General features: G+C 38.1%; 1 protein-coding gene across 1 annotated transcript; it reads left to right on the forward strand.

Annotated features, from left to right (window-relative positions):
• Positions 1-243: 243 nt before the first annotated feature.
• On the forward strand, positions 244-22,141 carry psma5 (proteasome 20S subunit alpha 5). The gene is made up of 9 exons (XM_072563680.1): positions 244-446; positions 657-723; positions 4,187-4,313; positions 10,692-10,759; positions 11,879-11,986; positions 13,727-13,785; positions 17,286-17,388; positions 18,452-18,538; positions 21,815-22,141. Exons 1-9 carry the CDS (start codon positions 418-420, stop codon positions 21,896-21,898), a joined length of 732 nt encoding a protein of 243 aa, XP_072419781.1. The 5' UTR covers positions 244-417; the 3' UTR covers positions 21,899-22,141.
• The last annotated feature ends 1,143 nt before the right edge of the window (positions 22,142-23,284 follow it).

A 23,284-nucleotide genomic window follows, 5' to 3' on the forward strand; every position in this document is an offset into this window, starting at 1 on the left:
AAGGCCATAAAGGTAATGGCAGGAGCAGTGACCAATGGGAGGCCAGGAATGAAAACGGACTGAGAGTCAGCCAATGGACAAGCCCGAGGGGTAGTAGTCACGGATAACAGCCAATGGAAAGGCTCGAAACATAACGAACGAGCGGTCAGGGAGGCAAACTGACGGGAATATTATCCAATCCAAAGTGGAATAGTAGTGCAACGTCACCGGCCCGGAAGGTAGCCAATAGGAGCTGGGGTTGGTCAGCGCATGTCCGATAGGGCTGTAGTCGCTCGTTCGCCGCCTTTGACTGAATTAAAGTCAAGTCACAGAAGTCCCGGGGAAGCTTTGATTTGTTTTATTTTAGTCTCTATTTTAAATTAGTTTTTTTTTCCTAATCTCGCTGTTCCTGGATCTAAAACAAAAGTTTCGCCAAAAATGTTTATAATTAGATCTGAGTACGACAGGTTCGTGCAGCTCTTGTGCTTCTGCTTTGTCATTTTAAAGCAAGGCCTCTCTGCTGTTTCCAAATTGGTTTTAATACTGAGTTTTACTGAAATAACTTCACGAAGAATCACTCTGTGTTCTTTTTAATTTTACTTTTAGAGTAAATCATGGATAATAAATATATTTTAAAAGATTTTGTATTCGATGATCCGTTTTGGTTTCACTTTCAGAGGCGTGAATACATTCTCACCAGAAGGCCGGTTATTCCAGGTCGAATATGCCATAGAAGCTATTAAGGTACTTTAATAAAGTGTTAACTGTAACGCAGCCTTATATTGAAAGGGTGAGATAGTTAAAATTATATTTTTAATAGGGAATGGAGGCGTGACCTTATAGAGGTTTATAAAATCATGAGGGACATGGATAGGGTAAAAAGGCTAGATCTTTTCTCTGACTTGGGGGAGTCCAGAACTAGAGGCTGTAGGTTTAGGGTGAGAGGGGAAAAATTTAAAAGGCACTTAAAGAGCAACTTTTTCATGCAAAAGGTGCTGCTTGTACGGAATGTGTGGTCAAAGGAAGTGGTGGAGGCTGGTACAATTACAACATTTAAAAGGCATCTGTATAGCTACATGAATAGGCAGGGTTTAGAGAGAGATGAGCCAAGTGCTGGCAAATGAGATTAGATCAATTTAGGATATCTGGTCAGCATGGACGAGTTAGATTGAAGGGTGTTTCAATGCTGTACACCTCTATGACTCTGTAATAGAGAGGGAGGATGGTTGACGTGAAGGGAGATTTAGACATCCAAAGATAAATGTGCATCCATGTACTACAGACAAGCTGGATGTGACAAGAAGGGATAGGGAGTTTTAAAGTGGTCTTACATTGGAGACTAAAAAATCATGCAGGGAATACTAATAAAAATGGTTATCTGTGACATCAAAATGGTCCCAATGCATGTGCAGCTTGTGACAGTAGCTGAAGCACCAGCGCCACTGCTTGTCTCACTGCCACCTGTGGTCTCGGCTCTCTCTAGTTGCTGTGCTGCACAATGAGAGGCCTTTCCCAGGGCTTGGGCTACTGCATCTGTTTTCCCCTCATATACTTACCCCACCTGAAGTCAGAGAAGCAATGAGCCACCTCCTGTTGCATGAGGCATCCTCTATTGAAAACCTGCTATTTGTGCCACCTAGAAATGACATTTCTGATATTTACGGCCTAATTTAAAAAGAAACAAAGTCACTTTATCTGAATGTATCTGAAATATTATACATGAACTAGAGGTACAAGAAGAGATCTCTGCCTTTTATAGAGATATGGTTACAAGTTAACCAACATTGTACTCTGAAATGGTTATTTCCCAATGGTTTGAAAGATAGGCAGATATAAAAGTAGGCATGACAGATCTGACGGAGTCAAGATAATTTTTTATTAATGTTCAGAAAGTAAAACAATGAATGGTGATTAAGAATGACACGAGTCAGAAAATGTTGCTAGGGCTACTTTTATTGGCTTCCCTATCACTAGTTCAACAGCTGGACAGAGCATTAAACAAAAATTATTAGCGCTTGTAACAAAGGCAGTGTAATAGTAGTAAGAGACTTGAATTTGCAAATAGACTAGATCAATCAAGTTGGTAAAGTGGCCTGAAAGAGTGTAAAATGTTTTTATGACCATTTCCTGGAACAATGTGTTTGTGGAATCAACAAAATGAAATGACTTTGGAGGTACTATTGTGCAGTTAGGCAGGCTTAATTAGTGATGCCATCAAAATATAGAAAATTGGAGCAGGTTAAGCACATTTAAACTCTGCTATTCAATATGATTGCGACTGATCCATAGTAAATATATACTGTGGAACAGTGATCATAATACAACGAATTCTACATTAAGTTTGAAATTTTTTTTAGATTACTTACAGTGTGGAAAACTTTCATTTGCAAATGAGAGTCTGAAAGTTGAAACTAGTTACATGGGTATGAGATTGTCTGAGATTGATTGGATAAACAGATTAAAAGGTTTTGCAGTAAAAATAAACTGAAAATATTTTTTTAAAACCATTCAATTGTTTGATAACAGAATATGTTCTATTGAAAAAACAAAAAAAATCCATGGAGAGACACATCTTTGGCTTAATAAGAAGGTTAAATAGTGTACTAGAGTAAAAGAATGGGCTCATAACATTGTAAAGAATTGTAATACAATCTGGCAAACATAACCTGGAAGATAAATTTGCAGAATGTCTTTATCAGCGTTTTTAGATTTAATAAAGCAACCTAGTGCCACTACAAAGTTGATTAGAATATAAAAGGACACTAGCATAGAATATGAAAACCAAGTGCATTCTTGCAAAAGTGTAAGAAGGAAGAGAGTAACTTAAGTAAATAGTCCCATTCCCCGCAACTTCTTTGACCAGGCTTTGAGTTATCCCTCCTATGGCCTCTTTTTGTTTAGTTTAAACTTATCTGAAAATTCCCTTTGGTAATGTCCGTGCCGACCAGGTATCCTGAATCAATCTAGTCCCATTTGCCAGCTTTTGGCCCATATCCCTCTAAACTCTTCCTATTCATATACCTATCCAGACGCCTTTTAAATGTTGTAATTGTATCAGCCTCCACCACTTCCTCTCGCAGCTCATTCCATACACACACCACCCTTTGTGTGATAAAGTTGCCCCTTAGATGTCTTTTAAATCTTTTCACCTCTCACCCTGAACCTATGCCCTCTAGTTTTTGACTTCCCCATCCCAGGGTAAAGACCTTGTCTAAACACCCTAAATGTGCCTTCTCATGCCGTTATAAACCTCTATAAGGTCACCCTTCAGCCTCCGATGCTTCAGGGAAAAAAGCCCCAGCCTATACAACTTCTCCCTATGGCTCAAACTCTCCAACCCTGACAACATCCTTGTAAATCTTTTCTGAACCCTTTCAAGTTGTACAACATGTTTCCAATAGAAGGGAGACCAGCATTGAATGCAGTATTCCAAAAGTGGCCTAAACAATATCCTGTACAGCAACAACATAACCTCCCAATTCCTATACTTAATGCATTAATTAATAAAAGCAAGCATACCAAATGCCTTTTTCACTATCCTGCCAATCTGCAACTCTACTTTCAGAAACTATGAACCTGCACTCCATGGTCTCTTTGTTCAGCAACACTCCCTATGACTTTACCATGCAGCACCTCAGATTTATCTAAATTAAAACTCCATCTGCCACTCAAGCCATTGGCCAATATGATCAAGGTCCTGTTCTTCTCCGAGGTAACCTTAGCTATCCGCTACACCTCTAATTTTGGTGTCAACTGTGCTGTCAACATAGATCTCCTTGCCAACGTGGAACTGAAGTTCTGTGCTGTTGGGTGCCACCACAAGCTTGCTCATTCTTCAGATGAGTATTCTAATTGAATGGTGAAACAGGCTAGCTAGGTGTTCAGATATTAAAGGATCGGTGGATGGACTGGAGGATGGAAATGTCAGAGCAGGAAATTTGAAGTATCAACAGAAAAGGTTGCAAAAACAGCATATTCATCAGTATCCAAAATTTTGTGTCTCTGAGTAGGCACTTTACATCAAAAGTATTCTGTAAATGAGCTTGAAACCAAACCAACTTTTTTGGACAACCCAGTATAGTTGGGGATTTGAGCATTTTCTGTTCTAGTTAAGAAATCGAATTATTTTTTAGTTTGTTTTCTGCATTTTTTTAATGTTAGTTAGTAAGTAGTCAAAATTTAACTAATGTTATTTTCCTTTCTGTAGTTGGGCTCCACAGCAATTGGAATCCAGACATCTGAGGGTGTTGTTCTTGCAGTTGAGAAGAGAATCACTTCACCTCTGATGGAACCCAGCAGCATTGAGAAAATTGTTGAAATTGATGCACACATAGGTTAGTACGTTTGATTATTGAACCTTTTATTCTGAAATTTTGAATAATGAGTGTAATAGTAACTTTGATTCCATTTGTTCAGGAACCTTTGTTGTTTTTCAGCTGTTGAGTGGCTTTTTCAACCTCTCTGCAGTTTGAAGGTGCGCTGAGTTGATGGTGGACGGTGTGTTGCAGGATAATGTTGAGAGTGCTTGCGTTGAAAGCTGTATCTTGGTTATGGAGATCCTCAAAAGAGTTTCTCCAGTAGGTGTTGACTATCTCTCAGTCTTTGAACGATTCACCATTTTCTGGCTCTCAGTTTGGTTGGTGCTTGGGTACTTTGTAGATGGTTTTGGAACCGAAGAAGCCATGCACGTTATGATGAGTCTGCTCACTCTTTCCACTCACCATTTATTCACTCATGACGTAAACCCATGACCACATCACCTTTGTCTGGAAGGAAGAGACTGCTGGGTGGTGCCGTTGTTGTAACCATCTTCAAGAAAGGGTACAGGTCTAACCGTGAAAATTAGAGGGATTTCCCTACTGTCTGCTATGGAGAGATAATTGAGAATCCTCCTGAACCACTGCCTCCAACTGGCTGAAGAGCTCCACCCAAGGCAAGAGGCACAATAGACATGATTTTCAGGATGTGACAAATTTAGAAAAAGTACAGGGAACAGCACTAATCTCTGTACATGGTCACCTTTGACCTCATAAAGACCTTAGACTCTTAAGTCCCAAGGGATTGTGGAATTTTGGCTGCCCGCAGAAATTCACCACCATTCTCGATTTGGAGGTGCTGTTATTGGACTGGAGTGTACAAAGTTAAAAATCGCACAACACCAGGTTATAGTCCAACAGGTTTATTTGGAAGGATTAGCTTTCAGAGCACTGCTCCTTCATCAGGTGGTAGTGCCATCATTCTCCCCTTGCTTCATAATGACATGATCCTCTCCAAAGAATGGGTCCACCACAGACTCAATATCAATAAAACCCAGGACTGTGTCATCACACCAACATTCTTCTCCATTTTCCTCACCACAACACTCCACCCCATCTCCACGAAACATTGGAGTGGAGCTAACCTGCAGGATGAGCAGGCAACAGTTCACCTTTCACCTTCAGGTCAGAGCCAAGACCATTCCAAATTCTGTCATCGAGGTGCATTACGCCAATAAGGCCTGTGTGCATGCACACTTGGAGGCTGCATTCACTGAGGTGTATGAGAAAACAGGTCTTCGTATAAACACTTGAGAAGCAAATGTTCTCATCAGCTATTGTTGCAACACAACACTGCCGCTGCCCAGCAAAATCGACAGTTAGTCACCTGGGCAATGAGAATCATTTCCTTGGGAGCCTCTTCTCCGTGCAAGCAGGCATTGATGAAATCTGCCATTGACTACAATGCGTCAGTGTAGTGTCCTGATGCCTGAGGAACAGTGTGTTTAAAGACCTGAGACCTCCAGCCCAACATCAAGCTAGTAGTCTACAGAGCAGCCATGGTCTCCACTCTCCTTTATGCATCAGAAGCATGGACCATTTACAGCAGATACCTCAAGTCCCCAGAGAGTTATCACTTGCACTGCCTTCACAAAATTCTACCTATCTGCTAGCAGGGTAGGCATGTAAACATGAGCATCATCTTACAACCAGTGTCCACAGTACTGAGATATTGGACTCTCAATCAGCTATAATTGGTTGGAAATGTTGTCTGCATGTCTGAGACAGGACTCCCTAAACAAGTGCTCATCTGAGTTTCACAATAGTAAATGATTAAGAAGAGGGTAGAGGAAACCATACAAGGGCACTGTGAAAGCCTCCCTAAACAAATGCAACATCACCATAACACATTGGAATCGCACGCTGTAGAATGCACGAAATTGGGAAGATTATTCTGTTATAAAGGTGTAGAAGTGTGCTATACCTTTTTGAGAGTTAAAAGCTACCAGAACTACCTGACAGCACCAAGTGTTCTGAACAAGAGACAATATAACCCCATGTCATAACAGTTTAGGGGTGTGTACTTGTTTAGACAGATTTGAATAGATTTTGGGTACGAAAAGTCCCAGCAGATTTAAATACTTGCAGGTTAGTGTTCTAGACCTTTAAGTACCGTAGGTGAGGCAATTCGTTTACTTTGGGTGATTTGTGGTTGATTAAATTAAAAGTGAGAGAAATGGTTCCTAAAGTTGCTAGAGACCTTCTGGGATTTGAAGATGATTCTCAAATTTGCCAAGAAAATTTAGAAGGAAAGAAAAAGGCCATACGTTTAGAATTAGCAAAGAAATTAGATTTGAGTTTAACTGAGGACAGAAGTAAAGCTGAAATTGTAAGGGGTTTACTCAAATACTTCAGTGTGTCAGAGCAACAGACAAGTGCAATAGAGGTAGAAAAACGTAAATTACAATCGAGGAAAATGGAGTTAGAAGATAAACTGAGAGAGAGAGAGATGATTCTTAGCTGAGCAAAGAGAGAGAGGAAATAGAAAGAGACAGAAAGTTCTTAGCTGAGCAAGAAGAGAGAGAATTTGAACTTGAGAAGTTGTGACATAGTCAGCAAAGCCAAGTTAACAGGATGGAGATTAAAAGAGAACGTAGTGATACACACTAATATGTTAAAACTTTGCCACGTTTTGATGAGAAAAATGTTGAACCTTTCTTTATTGCACTTTGAAAGGTTGGCTAGGCAGATGGAGTGGTTCGAGGATTTATAGGTAATGCTAGTTCAGACGAAACTGTTAGGCAGAGCGAGTGAGGTATTTGCCACGCTGTCAGATGAGGAGTCAAGAGATTATGAAGAGGTTAAACAAGCCATTTTAAATGGTTATGAACTGGTACCAGAAGCATATAGACAATGGTTCAGAAACTCAAAGAAGGAACCATGTCAGGCTTACGGTGAGTTTGAAAGAATTAAACATAGTCATTTTGATCGATGGATGCGTGCTTTAAAAATAGATTAGACCTTTGAGGCTCTGCGAGAGATTATTCTGCTGGAGGAGTTTAAAAACTCACTTCCAGAGATGGTAAGAGTTCACGTGGAGGAACAGAAATTTCAGGAAGTGAGAAGGGCAGCAGAATTAGCAGGTGAATACATGTTGGTGCATGAGACAAGCTTCCGGCCAGAGTTGTGTCCTGTGAGGGATAGAAGTTGGGAGAAGGGGAGATCCTACGCTACGAAACCAAGAGTAGAGAGCACTGGTAAGAATTTACCACAGGTTAAAAAAGAACTCCAAAAAGGAGAAAGGCCTTAAGTGTTTCCACTGTGGTAAAGTGGGACACGTAAAGTCACAGTGCTGGTCGTTAAAGAAAGACACTGTGGGAAAAGATGTCATAAAAGAAGCTAAACCAGTGGCATTAATGAAGGTAGTAAAGGAGAGCCCAAGAAGAACTGAGGAGCTGCAGGAGAGTGCACAGCCTAGGCAGGGACTGGATATGGAGTTAGTACCTGATCTCCACAAAGAATTTGGCTGTGTGGGTAAAGTTTACTCAGAAAGAACAGGGGAAGAAGGATAAGAAGTTATAATTTTGAGAGCTACAGGATTACGCAGGTTATAATTGATTGTGTAGGTCCCCTCCTGAGAATTAAAAGTGGGAACCAGTACTTGTTAGCCACAATGGATGTGTCTACCAGATTTCTGGAGGCAATTCCGTTAGAGTATCAAGGCAAAAAAGGTTGGAGAGGAGTTAGTAGCTTTCTTCACATGGTATGGGCTACCCAGAGAGATTCAATCGGACCAAGAATCAAATGTTAACGGGGTTATGGATAGCTTAGGTACATAGCACCTTAAGTCCAGTGCGTATCAGCCTGAATCCCAGGGAGCTTTAGAAAGGTGGCATCAGACATTGAAGACCGTGTTGAGAGCATACTGTCAGCATTACCGGAATGATAAAGGTAAAGGTATCCCATTCGCATTGTTTGCCATTAGAGATGCCCCAAATGAATCTACTCAGTTAACTCCCTTCGAGTTAATATTCGGGCATGAAGTGAGAGGCCCTTTGAAATTAAAGAAAAATTGACAGGACCAAAGTCTGAGATCTCATACTTAGATTATGTATTGGAGGTGACGGTCAGATTAAATTGAGTAGGTGAGTTAGCTAAACAGGACTTAAAGAGGGCACAGTATAGAATGAAGCAGGTGGCAGATAAAAGTTCTGAGACTTGGACGCTTTCCTGAGGGAATGATGTGTTAGTACTGTTACCAGTGATAGGAGATCCCTTCAAAGCCAGGTTTAGTGGTCCCTATCAAATTGAGAAAAAGTTAAGTCAGGTGAATTATTTAGTAAAGATACCAGATAGGGGAAAAAGGGTATTGGGTATGTCATGTGAAGATGTTGAAACCATATTACACTCCAGAGAAAGAATTGGAGAAACAGGTGTTAGTTATTGCCCTGCAGAGTGAGGATCAAATCCAGATGATGTGGATTTTGATGTGCCTCAAAATAGATTAAAAAATGAAGAAGTCTTTGAGGAGTGGGATAAGTTAGCAAGCTATCTGTCTCAGGAGCATGGAACACAGTTGAAAGATTTGTTACTGCAGTATAAGGACATATGTAAGAATCAGATAGGGAGAACTAATGCTATTGTACATGAAGTAGATGTAGGGAGTACTGCTCCGATAAAACAGCGCCCCTATCGGCTTAATCCTTTCAAAGCTGGACAGGTCCAGATGGAGGTGGAGGCCATGCTCGACGAGGACATCAAACCAAACCAGAGTGAGTGGAGTTCACCGATCATCTTAGTTCCCAAAACGGACACAACTGAACGATTCTGCATGGATTATTGGAAGGTCTATGTCATTACAAAATCGGACTTTTATTCAATTCCTAATTTGGAGGACTGTATTGTGAAAGTTGAACAAGCCAGTTACATCGTCAAGTTGTACTTAATACATGATTACTGGCAGGTACCTTTATCAGAGACAGCAAAAGAAATTTCTGCATTTGTAACCCCAAATGGGCTATATCAATTTAAAGTGATGCCCTTTGGAATGAAGGACACACCCGCCACGTTCCAAAGACTTATGAACAGAGTTGTGGCTGGGAAAACAAACTATGCAGTCTATTTGGACGATGTAGTGATCTTTAGTAAGTCTTGGAAAAATCACAAGGTACAGTTGGCAGAGCTCTTTGAACGACTTATGAGAAGCAAAACTAGGGATAAACTTAAATAAAATGGAATTCGCGAAAGCAGAGCTGACGTTCTTGGGACACATCGGTCATGGCAGGTTGACCCCATGGAACACAAAGACGTAAGTCATTGAGGAATGTCTATGACCAACCTCAAAGAAAGAGGTGCTTCGATTCTTAGGACTCGGATTCTTCACAAACCTTGCATTCTCTTGGAAGTTTGTTCCAAACTTCAGCAGTCTTGTGGCACTGTTCATCAATTTGCTGAAGAAGAACACAAAGTTTCAGTGGACAGAACAATGCTAGGAGGCATTCGACCATTTGAAATCGATATTAACCACCAAACCAGATTTAGCTACACCACCTTTTCAAAATCTTCTAAAGTCACCATCGATGCTAGTGACATAGGAGTTGGAGCTGTACTCCTACAGGTAGATGAGGATGGGATTGAACTGCCAGTTGGGTACTTTTCAAAGAAGATTAACATCCCCCAGAGGAAATACTCCACAATCAAAAAAGAACTATTGAGTTTGGTACTGGCCTTACAACATTTTAATATGTATGTCACGAACAATGTGTCTGATCTGGTTGTGTATACAGATCACAATCTGTTATGTTCTTAGAACCCTTTAAAGACAAGAATATGAGATTATTTTGTTGGAGTCTTCTGTTACAGACTTTTAATTTAAAAATTGTACACTACTTTGCATGTTGATAACTGGAATGCATCAGCAATACAATAAAAGGAGGGTTTGGATGGAGTTTTAAAGCCAAAAATTATTGAGGCTTGATATACCCTATTAGAAATAGTTTTGGAAGTAGAGTTATTTTCAAATAATTGTTTTTAAAATAGTGAAATATTTGAAAAAAGAGATAGGTAGTGGGACTAAATAGATCGATTGCAAAAGTATCAAATCCGTTTGATAAATGCATAGAATAAAATTATAATGCAAGGAAGGAAAACTTAATCCTTGTAAAGACAGAGTATTTTGGTTTGGAGAAAATAAGATCAGATATGTATGGTATACAAAGCACCTCTTAAGACACCCACTTTTTGTGATATTTAAAAATTCTATTTTGTACTGTATCATGTTAAAATGCGCAAAGTGTTTGAATTGTACTTTTCAGTGTGTATTGATAAATTAAGAATACCATGTTAAATGTAGAAATATTTTTAAAATGTATCTTCCCACTGAATTCAAATTTCAAATTCCATTCAGTATAGCTTTTTGGAGTGTATTATCTTACTTGTTAATTATTTTGTTGTTAGGTTGTGCAATGAGTGGATTAATAGCTGATGCCAAAACCTTGATTGACAAAGCAAGAGTTGAAACGCAGGTAATATTAGAATTCATGTAATTACATTGCCATGAAGTCTATCCTATATTTAAATGTTAAGTGACTTTGTAATATGAGTACGATGTTTTATGTTAATAAAAGTGGAAGATAGAGGTCTGTGTCATGAGGGACAGAATTAATGTTGATAATCTTTTGTCATAACTGAGGATGGTTAATATTGTTTCTGACATAATTATCAGAAATGTGTTTAACTTGGTAAGCATTTATTGCAAAATCAATTTACATACACCTGCGAAGTGTTCATTTATCAAAGGTCTTTGGTAGCTATTTAGAATGTTATGACTATAACAAGATAGCTTAAACAAATAAATTGCCAGTAGTCGAGAGGAAGTCTTAGAAAAACTAACATTCCAGCATATAAGCTTTGATGTTTAAATTGCTTTCTATTGCAGTTCACTTTGAGCAAGCTTCAGCTAGAATGCATTACATCATAAATAAATAAATGCATGCGTACATAGGTGCAACATGTAGTCGCACTGGATTGCCAGTATGATCCTGTGATAGCCCAAAAGAGGAATTTGTTTAACAAAAACCTACCGTACTTATTTATCCATTATATTGTCTTGTTGATTGAAGCCAGTGTTTTGAATATATTCATGTACAGCGAGTTCTGAGAAGATTTGTAGCTTAGGTTCTGGTTGCAAGCAAACCTCCATATTCATGTACATTCTACAATCTATTTTATTTTGAAGTCTTTTCTGAAAAAAAATGTTTTAGTATTCCCTTAAAGGTTAAAATGTCCTTGTGTACTCAGTAATGTCCTATCTATGGTGAATTCGCTTACTAACACACATCGTGATTTTATTTATTAACGCAAGATTTGGCGTATACCTTTTCAACCAATGTGGATCTCATTGTCACTTATCTATGGTTTAAAGAAGGAAAAGAAAAATCTTCCTACAGTAAAAGTGCACACTGCGTATCTGTCACTTTGTGTGGATGTTCAGTCTGCAGTATTCAATGTTTGTGAAAATGACCAATAGTAAAATGTTCCGAGGCATCCCCCAGGAATGTTGTATTTCACTGACAATCTCTATGTGTATGAGAATGACATTACTCTGAAATTATTTGACTAAAATTATAATACTTTTTCTTCAGAATCATTGGTTTACCTATAATGAAAATATGACAGTGGAGAGTGTGACGCAGGCAGTCTCTAACCTGGCCTTGCAGTTTGGTGAAGAAGATGCAGATCCTGGTGCAATGGTAAAATCTCATTAAATAAACAAGTATATGGCCTGCAATGTGCCTTTGAGGGGATGGTTAAACTGCAGTTGCTGGCCTTGCAGTTCGGTACTGTATAAAACTGACATCAAGCTGCAGTATTTACAAATGAAAGCTAAATGTGAAGGTCAAATTAGTGCCAATATTGTTTTTAAGTCATTTTATCAAATCAACAGGTCTTGACCATCAATCTGAACGTAAACTTAGTAATTGAAATAAAACCACTTTTAAGATACAGTTGCTACTTTTAAAGATATCTTCACAATTTTGCTTCTTGCAAGCAATCTTTCTCATCTCTGTCTTCCTCTCTCTCTCTCTCTGTCCCCTCTTCCACCCCCATCCTCCCACCCTCAATTCCATTATGACAAAATACAGTGCTTGACTTGTGTTTCTGTCACTGAGTTGGAAGTGCAAATACTGTAATTTGTATAAGATCATACCATCCAGTTATATCAATCACAGTTGGAAATCCTATTACTGACCCTGATTGGATTAAAAATTTCCCACTTCACTTTAGATATCTTTTGCACTGGGGGTTTCTAGTTAGGAATTTTATGAACCTTCCCAGGAATTCCCAAATCCAGTAGGAAAGATAATCTTAGTAGAAATCACGCTGCCTTTATTCTGTGATTTTATTTTAAATGCCTAGCAGCACAACTGGCCTCTTTGACAGTTTCTGTGAAAGGGTTGAAATGCATGGTTAGTGTGGGATGGTAGTGCGCTAGATAGATAGGATGCTAGTTAAGTTACTGATTGGCAGGGTAGTTGGTGGGGATAGGTGTGGAGGTAGTGTCTGTTATTGTGGGTCTGTGATGCATTGGGAGTACAATATTTAATAATTTTTTTTCTCTCTCGAACCGATTAAGCTTCGTGAGCCCTTCAAATTCTCCAACTTTAATGGACTATTTTAAAGGACTCTAGAAATGAGGAAATTTCCCAGGCAGTTCCCATGAAACTGTCAAGGATTCCATATTGTCCAGAAGTGCAATTTCAGTCTACATTGCTCAGGCAATTTCTTGGTCATTTAAATATCTGGGCCCATCTAAAATCCAGCCAGACCAAGCCTCAGAAAAAAATATTTGTATGAGTGTGATACAGTGCTCTCAGGAGGTGTTTGTCAATGTCCCTCACACCTTCATCTTTAACCAAGGCCATGTGAGCCAGAAGGTTCATTAGCTGGCCAATGACTCGAGGTGGCTCATGAAGCCTTCCACAGCCTGGCCACTGAAGGTGATGTAAAGGAAGCTCCATCCTGGTGAACTCTCCATACTGAGCAGTCTCTGAAGGTCAGCATCCACAGTGCAGATAGCCATTAGCCAACTGACATGTTGAGTTTACCCAGCAGGGAAATGTTTGCATCATCCTTTCCCCGCAGACTGATTATCACTGGAAATCTGGTCTTGGCATATGGGCCAAATGCTGACAAAGGGGACTAGATTAATTTAGGATATCTAAACAGTATGGACGAGTTGTACCAAAGGACTTGTTTCTGTACTGTACATCTCTGTGACTCCATTTCATGGAGGACAAAAATGCCTTGCCTGCTTTGCCCCAATTTTTTTTTGTTTGATTGCTAAAAAAACCTCAGTTTAGCTGTTATGTCACTCATTTATCTTTGTTTCTTGGATAGAGGAAGGTAGACCGTTTCTCAATATACCATTTGGTGTTTATGTACTTAGAAGGAAAGCATGTTTAAACTTTATTTATTTAAAAAATTTTCAGAGCCGACCATTTGGTGTTGCATTACTGTTTGGAGGAATTGATGAAAAAGGACCACAGATGTGAGTATAATTTTAGTCAGAATTATTACAACAAAAGACGGCCATTTAGTCTGTCATACCTGCACTGGCTCTTCAAATGAGCATTGTAATCTGATGCCAATCTTTTTTCAAGTGTATGTTATATGGTAATTCATTTGGGTACTTTAACAATGTCAAAGCGTACCATTTTAAGCATGTATCATATGGTTGATTACCTAGATTGCCTATGTTTTACACTGTCCATGTTTTGTAACTGCTGAGCTTTTCATTGCAGTAATTGATTATCTGCAACGGAGAGATCAGGTTATAGCTTAACATATACAAAACGATGAAGTAATCGTATCCAATACTGGGTTCAAATCAAATGGAGGACTCCTAAAATTCAAGAAACACTTCTGTTTCACAAGTCTTACAAGAATCCTCTGCCATCATAACATTTTCACAATGGGGGTATGTCACACACGTTATATCCTTAAACTGAAAACACAGCTTTTATATTAGGATTTTATAAAGGACATGCTCTTAGTTTCATTGCATAATTTTATAATAGTATATTTTTATTTGTATTTGTAAGCAAAAATTCAGATTAGTGCCTTCAAACTGGTTAATAGCATAACTTTGAAAATGGAGCTGTAGAAATGATAGGTTATTTGGCCTTGTTCAATTTAAATCCATGTACTCCACCTTAATGATTTATTTTTTGCAACACCATGGGATTATATAAAATTACAGCTGTGGCTGTAATTCTACTGAAACCATTGCAGAAGTAAACCTGATTCGAGCTTGTACAATATTGTCAGAGCAAGGCAGCTACCTTTAAATTTAAGCTGGAAGACTGTGTTTTGTGACACTGAGCACATTGTGCATGTTTGAAAATTCAGAGCTAAAATTGAATTAACTTTGCACTTCTAACTATTCTACTGTGTATTGACTACTAGCTTCTATAAAGTTAGGTGATGAAACTCAAATTACCTTTTCGAAGCATCAGAAATGAATGCTGAATTTGGCCTTTCAGAAGTTGTGATTTAATTGCCATATACTTTGCAGTTTACATGTTTTGTTGACAGTGTGAAAGTGAAATTCTTTAGTCCCAGAACTGGTTTCTGATTTGACTCCAGGTCAGCTTTGACATCTGGTTGGTGATGGCATTTTACAGAGTTTGTACTTGACGTACATGGAGTTTAAATAAATTGTGTCAAATCAATTTTAAAATGTTAGATTACACTTATGCTATTTAACATTGATTTGAGAAAGTTTTATATAGGTTAAAAGCCTGAGAAATGTTAGCAGCTGAAAGCAAAGCTTTACACAATGGCAAATGTGCATTTGGGGATATAACAAAAGGTTTGGATGATCGTGGAGTGCAGCCCACATAAAGAATTTTCACATCTGTACTTCATGACTTGAAACAGCTATAAGTCTAAACAGGGTTTGGGACATTGGAATTGATCGAGTGCATAATGGATTCAAATTGATTATTATGTGATGGTCTGAAAGTTCATGTGATTAAGCACGTGTAATTTACATACATATCATATTTGTAACCAAAAAGGCTGGTCATCGCTACATTTCAATGAACAACATGAGAGTTTGAGCAATAATAATAGTCTCTACTTGCAAGTTATAGAGCCTTAAGCACAGATTTGCTACAGTTTTGCTTGTACTGAAGTAATCTTTTAATTATAACTGGATTTTTAAAATTATTTATATATCTTGACTGAGACTTGTACTGTGCTTTGTGTCTTTAACACTATCTGCACAAATACAATTTCTTTTTTGAATATTGCTTTCAGAGCATAGTAATGTAAGGTATGGTGTTAGTTAGGTTGTGTCAGGGTAGTAAAGGACATGGGGAAAACGTAACAAAAATGTCAGCAAGGTCAGGAAGTTGCAGGAGCGCCAAGGCAAATGTGGAGTCATTTTCATTCCTTTGAAATTTTTAGTGTTGGAGTTATTTTAAAATGATTATTCGTTTTATCGTCAGTGTCTAGCCTTTTTCTCCTTTAATTTTGTTATTCCCTCTCTTTGCTTTGCTGATTACATATAATTTTATTGCTCTAAATCTAATTTATAGTTCTTGATTTAAATTCTGCAGGCTTGATAAGGATTAAATAAAATGTTTGGAGAAATGTACTGTTGCTAGCCCTGTTCATGCGCACCTGTAGAGGGCAGGATGCCTATGAGCACCAAGTTACTGGCAATCTCAAACTTTCTCTGGGTAGTGGCATGTGCTACTCTTTTGCTGATGGTCAAATAATCTGGGTCAGAACAGTTTGATATTTGGAAGAAAGAAACAGGAATGTGAAGACAGGGTTAATGAAAAGACACTGAAGATTGTGGATAACTCTTGAGATGTAGGAATTCCAATACAATTGAAGATAGATTAATTTTTTTATCAAGTATAATGGGCTTTGGCGTTTCCTAAATATAGCCAAAGAATATAAATTTCAAGCAGTATAGTTGCCAAAGAAAATGTTTTTTTTTGTAGTTGCAGTACTGTGTAGCTTTGGAAACCAAGTGCAGTAAAATCACAGAATGAGGGAGAACTTAATCAGTGCCATTGGAGTGGTGAAGAAGATAGTCTCGAATCCCCTCTAATGGGGAAAGCTGTGATTAGACATTGTCAACTATATTCCTCATCAAATGTGAGAAAATGAATTAATCAAAGTTTTCTTCCATGGTCTTCCTGAAATGCTTTGCAATGTGGAATTATCAAGGCATTTAAGACAAAATTGGCTGAATATCTGAACAAATACAATGCAGAGAGGCAAATGAAGGAGACTGTGTGACTAATTTTGATACAGTCACAATGGGTAAAATAGGCTCTATATTGTAAACTTTGAATTTTAATTTCAAACTTGTGACAAATGTTTTTTGTGTTTGTATGAATTAAGTATTTGGTTTGATGGTATAAGTTTTGTTGGAGAATGGTTTTTTGACTGTCATTTAGCGCTATGGTATCCTGGAAAAAAGATTTAAAATAGAAAGTACAGCAAGTAATGGTGGATCAGTTATGTTAGATGTAACACCAGGAGTATTAATTGCTGCAAGACTGTCTATACATAGCTACAGCTGAACTCATTATTGCAATTTCAATGCAAAGGTTAATTTTCTTATACTTTTAAGCAATGTTTGAGCAGGAGCAGTAGTAGCTTTTGGTGGTTATATGTAGAATTCCAAAATTGCCTTTTTATACAGCGGCTAATCCCGTGTCACAAAGCCAATCCCTTGCTACAACAGTTGTTAACAGTGGATGCTATATTCAAGTAAAATGTACTTAACATACGTTATAAGGAAGCATCTTTAGTTGAATTATTGTTTGACTTGGCCTGGAGCTTGAGATTTTTGCAATTAAGCAGTCAAATGGCATAGCTTCATCCAGAGCTGGTGAACTTTATTCTATTGTCCAAGATTGGCTGTGGAATTCTACCCTATAATGTGCCGATAAAATGTGCGAATTATTTCACTGCTAAATGTTTATATCATTGTAATTATTAGCCCAATTATAATTTCATGTGCAGGTATCACATGGATCCATCTGGCACCTTTGTACAGTGTGATGCAAGAGCGATCGGCTCTGCTTCGGAGGGTGCCCAGAGCTCCCTACAGGAGGTTTATCGTAAGGTACAGGAACTAGTACGCATAGGATGATGTTATGCAATCAGCAATTAAATCCACTTAGTATAGTGACTGAAAATATTTTACTTATTGTGACACCACTAAGACTAATGGATAAACTGGGGAGTACAGGTATAGTGTTTTGCATTCAGCAATTAAGCCAGCAGTGCCTGAAAACTAGACTTATTTTTATATAATGTACCATGCATAATTTTTATTTACTCTTGTCAAGAGTAAAATGCTTTTCCAGCTTGTTCAGCCAGCTGTTGTGTTGGCATTGTGTGAGAGTCTTTTCCCATGCTTCATGGTAACTCTGAGGCACATCTTGCTGATCTTGAACCATTCAACCCAAAACAAGGCAAGATCCAAAATCCATGAAATCAGCCTTAATGTTGCCAGTTTTGAAACACTGGATCTGTATAGTGATATGAAATAAACAGTGCCACTAAGCAGTCATTTGGGAAATATTTGTTTCCATTGATTGCAGTCTTGAGAAACCATTGGAAGTTTATATTTTGTTAATATTTAAATCAGTAGAAATATTTATTGATTGACTCATTAATCTTGGAGAAATTTTAATATGTTGGCTTGGATTTAAGACCACAAGATGTAGGCCAATTAGCCCATCAAATCTGCTTTTCCATTCATTGAGATTATAGTTGATTCTCAACTCCATTTTTTCCTGCTTTATCTCCATAACCTTTGAATCGCTTGCTCATTAAAAGTATATCTATCTCAGTACAAATGCAACCTACTCAGCCATAAGTCTGGCTATTATTTGGATGATGCATTCAGCATGATAGTTGCCCTTGAAATCTGTTGAATTTGAACAATCCTATAGAATGTGAGTATAAAGAGTAGGTTTTTGCTATCCAAACATTTGGTACTACCTTGCTACTTTGAACACACTGGAATATAGTATGTGCATTGCTTTGAACATTAGTATTTTTGGCCTTGACCTCTTAGGGTGTCATGTCATTATGACGAAGGGTTTTGCTGTGTAGGTTCATCGTGTAACCGCAGAATGGCGCCTTTAGTGGTACATTTAATGAATGTTTTTAATTCCTAGTCAATGACATTAGAAGAAGCAAAGAATGCAGCACTCACTATCCTCAAACAAGTAATGGAAGAAAAACTGAATGCTACTAATATTGAGGTATGCAGATTTTGCCAGTGGTAACACCACGAGTCAGCCAGTTTACCAGACCTGTCTGTTTTGCTTGATAATTTTACTTTTTTTTTCTGAAAGTTGGCAAGTCTTAGCATAATTATTAATCTATTCAGAAAATTGTAATGTGTAGAATTAACTCTAGTGCTATGTGACCATTCTGTGAATCTGAATTTATTTCTTTGCTCGTCCCTCTTTTACCCTGATCAAAAGTACAAATCTGAATGCAGTCTGTGTGACTAGAATTAATTTCCCCACTGAAAGGAAATGTCTAGCTATCCCTCTTGCTGTATCTCTTCCATTTTACCCTGCAGTCCCATCACATCACTCCCCAACCTTGCCTGTTGGGTCTGTTTTGGGTAAAATCTAAACACAGCAAGTTATAGCCAGAGACTCATATGGCACAAAAGAAGTCCTTTAGTCCATCTCATTTGCCCCATCCTAGCAACACAAGTCCCACTTTCCAACACTTATCCCATAGCCTTGAATGTTATAGTATTTCAAGTGTTTATCCACATACATTTTAAAGGCTGTAAGGCTTTCTGCCCCTCATTATTGATCCTTCAACAATTGATCATCTTTCATACTAATAATCAACTAGCCAATCTTTGTGTTATCCCCAAACTTGCATGTCTGCCCTCCCACAGTTCTCATTGATATAATTTCTATATGTCACAAATAATGAGGAACCCAGCACAGATCCTTCTGGTACTGGACATTTGCCTCCAATCATGCAAACAGCCTTCTACCACCAAGGCAAATTCTGTATCCACCTTACCAAGTTACCTTGGATTCCATGTGTTTTTACCATTCTTGTCAGTCTCCCGTGAGAAATCTTGTCTAAAGGCTTTTCTGGAATCTATACAAAATACATCTACTGCACTGCTCTCATCTACACACCTGATCGCCACGTCAAAATTTAATCAAATTTCACTAAATTTACAATTTAGGATTTTCTAATTCCCATTCTTTGTCCTCCTATTTGCTTTAAGTTTACCAACCTCCAAAATTTCTATACAGGAAGTCCCTGGGTTATGAACGAGTTCCATTTTTAATTCTGTTCGTAAGTTGAATTTGTATGTAAATCAGAACAGTTACGTACGGTTCACATCTAGTGTCAATTAGTCAAATGTTTGTCTTAGAATATAGGATATATTTTACTTAAAATATCTTAAATACAATAATAATAAATGTAACGACAGTACAGTATTTATAATTGAGAGAATAGTCTATCCGTTCATTAGTATGAACCATTGTATGTAACTTGATTTTTTTTTTAAATCGACTTTATGGAGGTTGGTTCCTAAGTACAGGCGTTCGTAACCCGGGGAAAGCCTGTACTCTACTAGGGCCTGAATTGTTTTGCTCCCTTTGCAGCTGCTAAAAGCTTTTCTTTTCCTCCTTGTCCTGAATATTTCCAGACATGCATGGTTCTCTGAGCTTGTTGCTCCTACATTTTATTCCAAAGGGAACACATTGGGTGTGTACGCTCCCAATTTCCTTTTTGAATGCCCCTATTGCTCTGTAGATTCTCTGACAAATAGCTTTGGCCACATTCCACCTCACTTTAATATATTCTATTTCCATGGATGTAGGTTTGCGCTCTGAGTTGGAAGGTTCATTTCCAGATGTTTCGTCACCCTACTAGGTAACATGTTAGCGAGCAAACCTACATCCAGAACCTCAACCTGAGCTACAAATCTTCTCAAAATTCGCTATTTTACTTCCATCCCCTCAAGTATCGAAAACCTTTTTTTTGCAGGCCATCTTCTTCCTTCTCCATAACAAACTTAAATCATAATGTGTTGTGGTCGCTATCTCTAAATTATTACGACAGTGCCACCTCAAACATTTGTCTGGCTTAGTTCATTGGAACTAGGTCCAGCAGTGCTTTGTCCCCTTTTAAGATCAGATTAGATTCACTACAGTGTGGAACAGGCCCTTTGGCCCAACAAGTCCACACCAACCCATTCCCCTATATTCACCCCTGACTAATGCACCTAACACTACGGGCAATTTAGCATGGCCAATTCACCTGACCTGCACATCTTTGGACTGTGGGAGGAAACCGGAGCACCCGGAGGAAACCCACGCAAACACGGGGACAATGTGCAAACTCCACACAGGCAGTTGCCCGACGCGGAAATTGAACCCAGGTCCCTTGTGCTGTGAGGCAGCAGTGCTGACCACTGAGCCACCATGCCGCCCTTGTCAGACTTTCTATGTGTGGACATAAAAAGCTCTCCTGAATCCATTTCAAGAAATCCAAATTCAACCCTTTATGTTATGACTATCCTAATTAATGTTGGCAAAGTTGAAATCCCTTAATATGGTAATATTAATAATAATAATTATTGTTGTCATTCACAGTGAATTGTCTCCATCTGAGTTATCTGACATTCCTCCAACCAGTATCCAATGCAAAACAAAACAGGAATATCCTGTTTGGGTGTAAACAAGTCTCACTTATGGCAAAATTGGCTTTAATTTGCATCATTACACTGGACTGGGAAGCAGAAGAGAGACAACCCAGTCTCTAGCCCCTGTTTTTATTTTTAATTCATTCACAGGATATAGACATCTTTGGCTATGTCAGCATTTATTGCCCAAAGCAATTATTTAAAGGTCATTGGTGACCCAGATTGGTTTCTAATGATGACTGCCATTGTGGCATTAAAACTCCTCTCCCCTTTATGTTAGCCCAGAGTTCTGCATTTGTCAACTGGTGACATCACCATCATACCGACACCTCCCCTGGCCACTCTTAAGGAGTTTTTGATTGGTGTTATTGGGTGAGTTTCATACCCATGATGACACATTTGCACGTGCCAAAGTCTCGAGTGGTTTGTTTGCACTTTTTAAGTGTAAAGTGTGAGGTTGGTCTATTTGGGCAAGGGACCAGAGGGCTGCCAGTTTCCAAGAGCCAATAACTCATTTGGTGTGAGTTCTAATAGGATATGAAATATAAGAGAACCAGACAACTGGAGCAACAAATATTTTCTCAAAGAGCCAGACATTGCATCTCAGTGGGGAAGAGGATGAGACTTCATGCAGTGGAAATGCAAAAAGAAATCAAATTGCAAATGTTCTCTGATAATGAAGTTAGAAAATGGTGCAGGCTGGAATTGTATTTTTTGTAGGCTTTCCAGTAACAGGCTTCGCCACAAAAACTGCATGAATAGTAACCCCAGTTCATTTTTAGTACTTTCGTAGTTGCAGTCACTATAGTTTGCTGATGTGTAGTAACTGCTAATTATTTTCTAGCTTGCAACAATGGAACCTTCAAAAGTATTTCATATGTACACAAAGGAAGAGCTGGAAGAAGAAATAAAGAAACTGCAAACCTGAGTATTGGCACAACCACTGCTTCCTTGAGTGTGAATTGGAACACAGTCAGTTATGTGCTCTGTTGGGAGATTTAGTTCATGGAATAAAACTTACTTTGTTGGACAGCAATATCAATGTTCTTTTTGTTAATGTTCTACAAATTACAGTCTTTTATCTCAAGGATATGAAAAGATCACTGTACATAGTGCATTGAAAATGTATTGTTATGAAACAAATGAGGCTAAATAAATATTTCTTACTGAAGATGTGTTGTTCAAATCTTTGTTCACCTTTACATAGGAGTACTCAAGGTTGAAACAAACATAAAGAAATGGTTTATAATTCACTTTAGCCTGTGTTTCATTTTGAGCCTTCACAATTACAGATCCTAGTGCTGTTTGCTATAAATTGGAAAGAGTTCAGTGCCTAAATAAAATTCTAACAATATAAATTTTTTAAAACCTCAATCTTTTTAGGACTAACATTTTCATGTGCCTATTTTTATTTCAACTGAATGAATATTGATTTGTAAGGTGAATTAGCTTGCACACAATTAATCAAGGATGTATCAACAAGGCTGAGGTCAATCAGCTTGACACAATAGGCATTGAACCCTTTTAGCCTGGCCAATTGCTCAATTTTAAATTAGTTGGTTTCTTCACATATTATACCAATGGTTTTTTTTAATAACAAGTAGACAGCTCCAATTTCATACAGTCAGTAACCAAACTTCTATTTTACAGTACTGATTCAGAACATTTGTTGACAGAGGTATGACTGAAAAAAGTCACATTTGAAGCAAAATGAATTTAAGAATAGCATTGAACACTGCCAGCTGTTTGGAAGAGACTTTTTTAAAAAAAAATTCAGACCTGTCTTAATTGATCATGCTGCTAATTTCCATTGAAAATATATGTCAGGCGTTTCATTTTAGGAACATGCTTCCATTGCTCAATATCTTGCATAATTACATTAGTAATCTGAGGTGCTGTTTTTAAACTGTGCCTTTTGTGTTTTATTTTGTAGAACTAAGTCTTTTTAGATAATTTTTATCAATCTGCTGAGGTGTGTTATGCTTCTGGAGGAACTTGAACTTGGGCCTTCACAAGAGCCCTAGCTATGCTGTTCTTTAATCTTTCAGTAGGCAGTCTGAAATGCTTCAGAGAGTTGAGACCTTGGTAATGTTGAAACTGCTGTATTTTAAAATGAGAATGTGAACTTGCAAAGTGGCAGTTACATGTAGCTGAATTTATGGTTAGCTCTTTACTCGCTTTGCCTGTACAGGCAGTGAAAAGTGACATTTTCTCTTGTCAGAAATTTCCCTGTAGGTCTCTGACTTAAACTTTTTGATCTTTTTCCTCACAATTATATTTTCATCTGACCCCTTACGTTGATATTACACAGAAT

This window comes from Chiloscyllium punctatum, chromosome 45 (assembly GCF_047496795.1).
Source record: "Chiloscyllium punctatum isolate Juve2018m chromosome 45, sChiPun1.3, whole genome shotgun sequence".
Classification (NCBI taxonomy): domain Eukaryota; kingdom Metazoa; phylum Chordata; class Chondrichthyes; order Orectolobiformes; family Hemiscylliidae; genus Chiloscyllium; species Chiloscyllium punctatum.

What these genes read in the sequence shown, in the direction of transcription:
- psma5 (XM_072563680.1), top strand. Translation starts at nt 418, where the DNA reads ATGTTTATAATTAGATCTGAGTACGACAG. An exon ending in GATGAAAAAGGACCACAGAT is followed by an intron (nt 13,786 to 17,285) that starts GTGAGTATAATT and finishes TTTCATGTGCAG; the next exon opens with GTATCACATGGATCCATCTG. An exon ending in TACAGGAGGTTTATCGTAAG is followed by an intron (nt 17,389 to 18,451) that starts GTACAGGAACTA and finishes TTTAATTCCTAG; the next exon opens with TCAATGACATTAGAAGAAGC.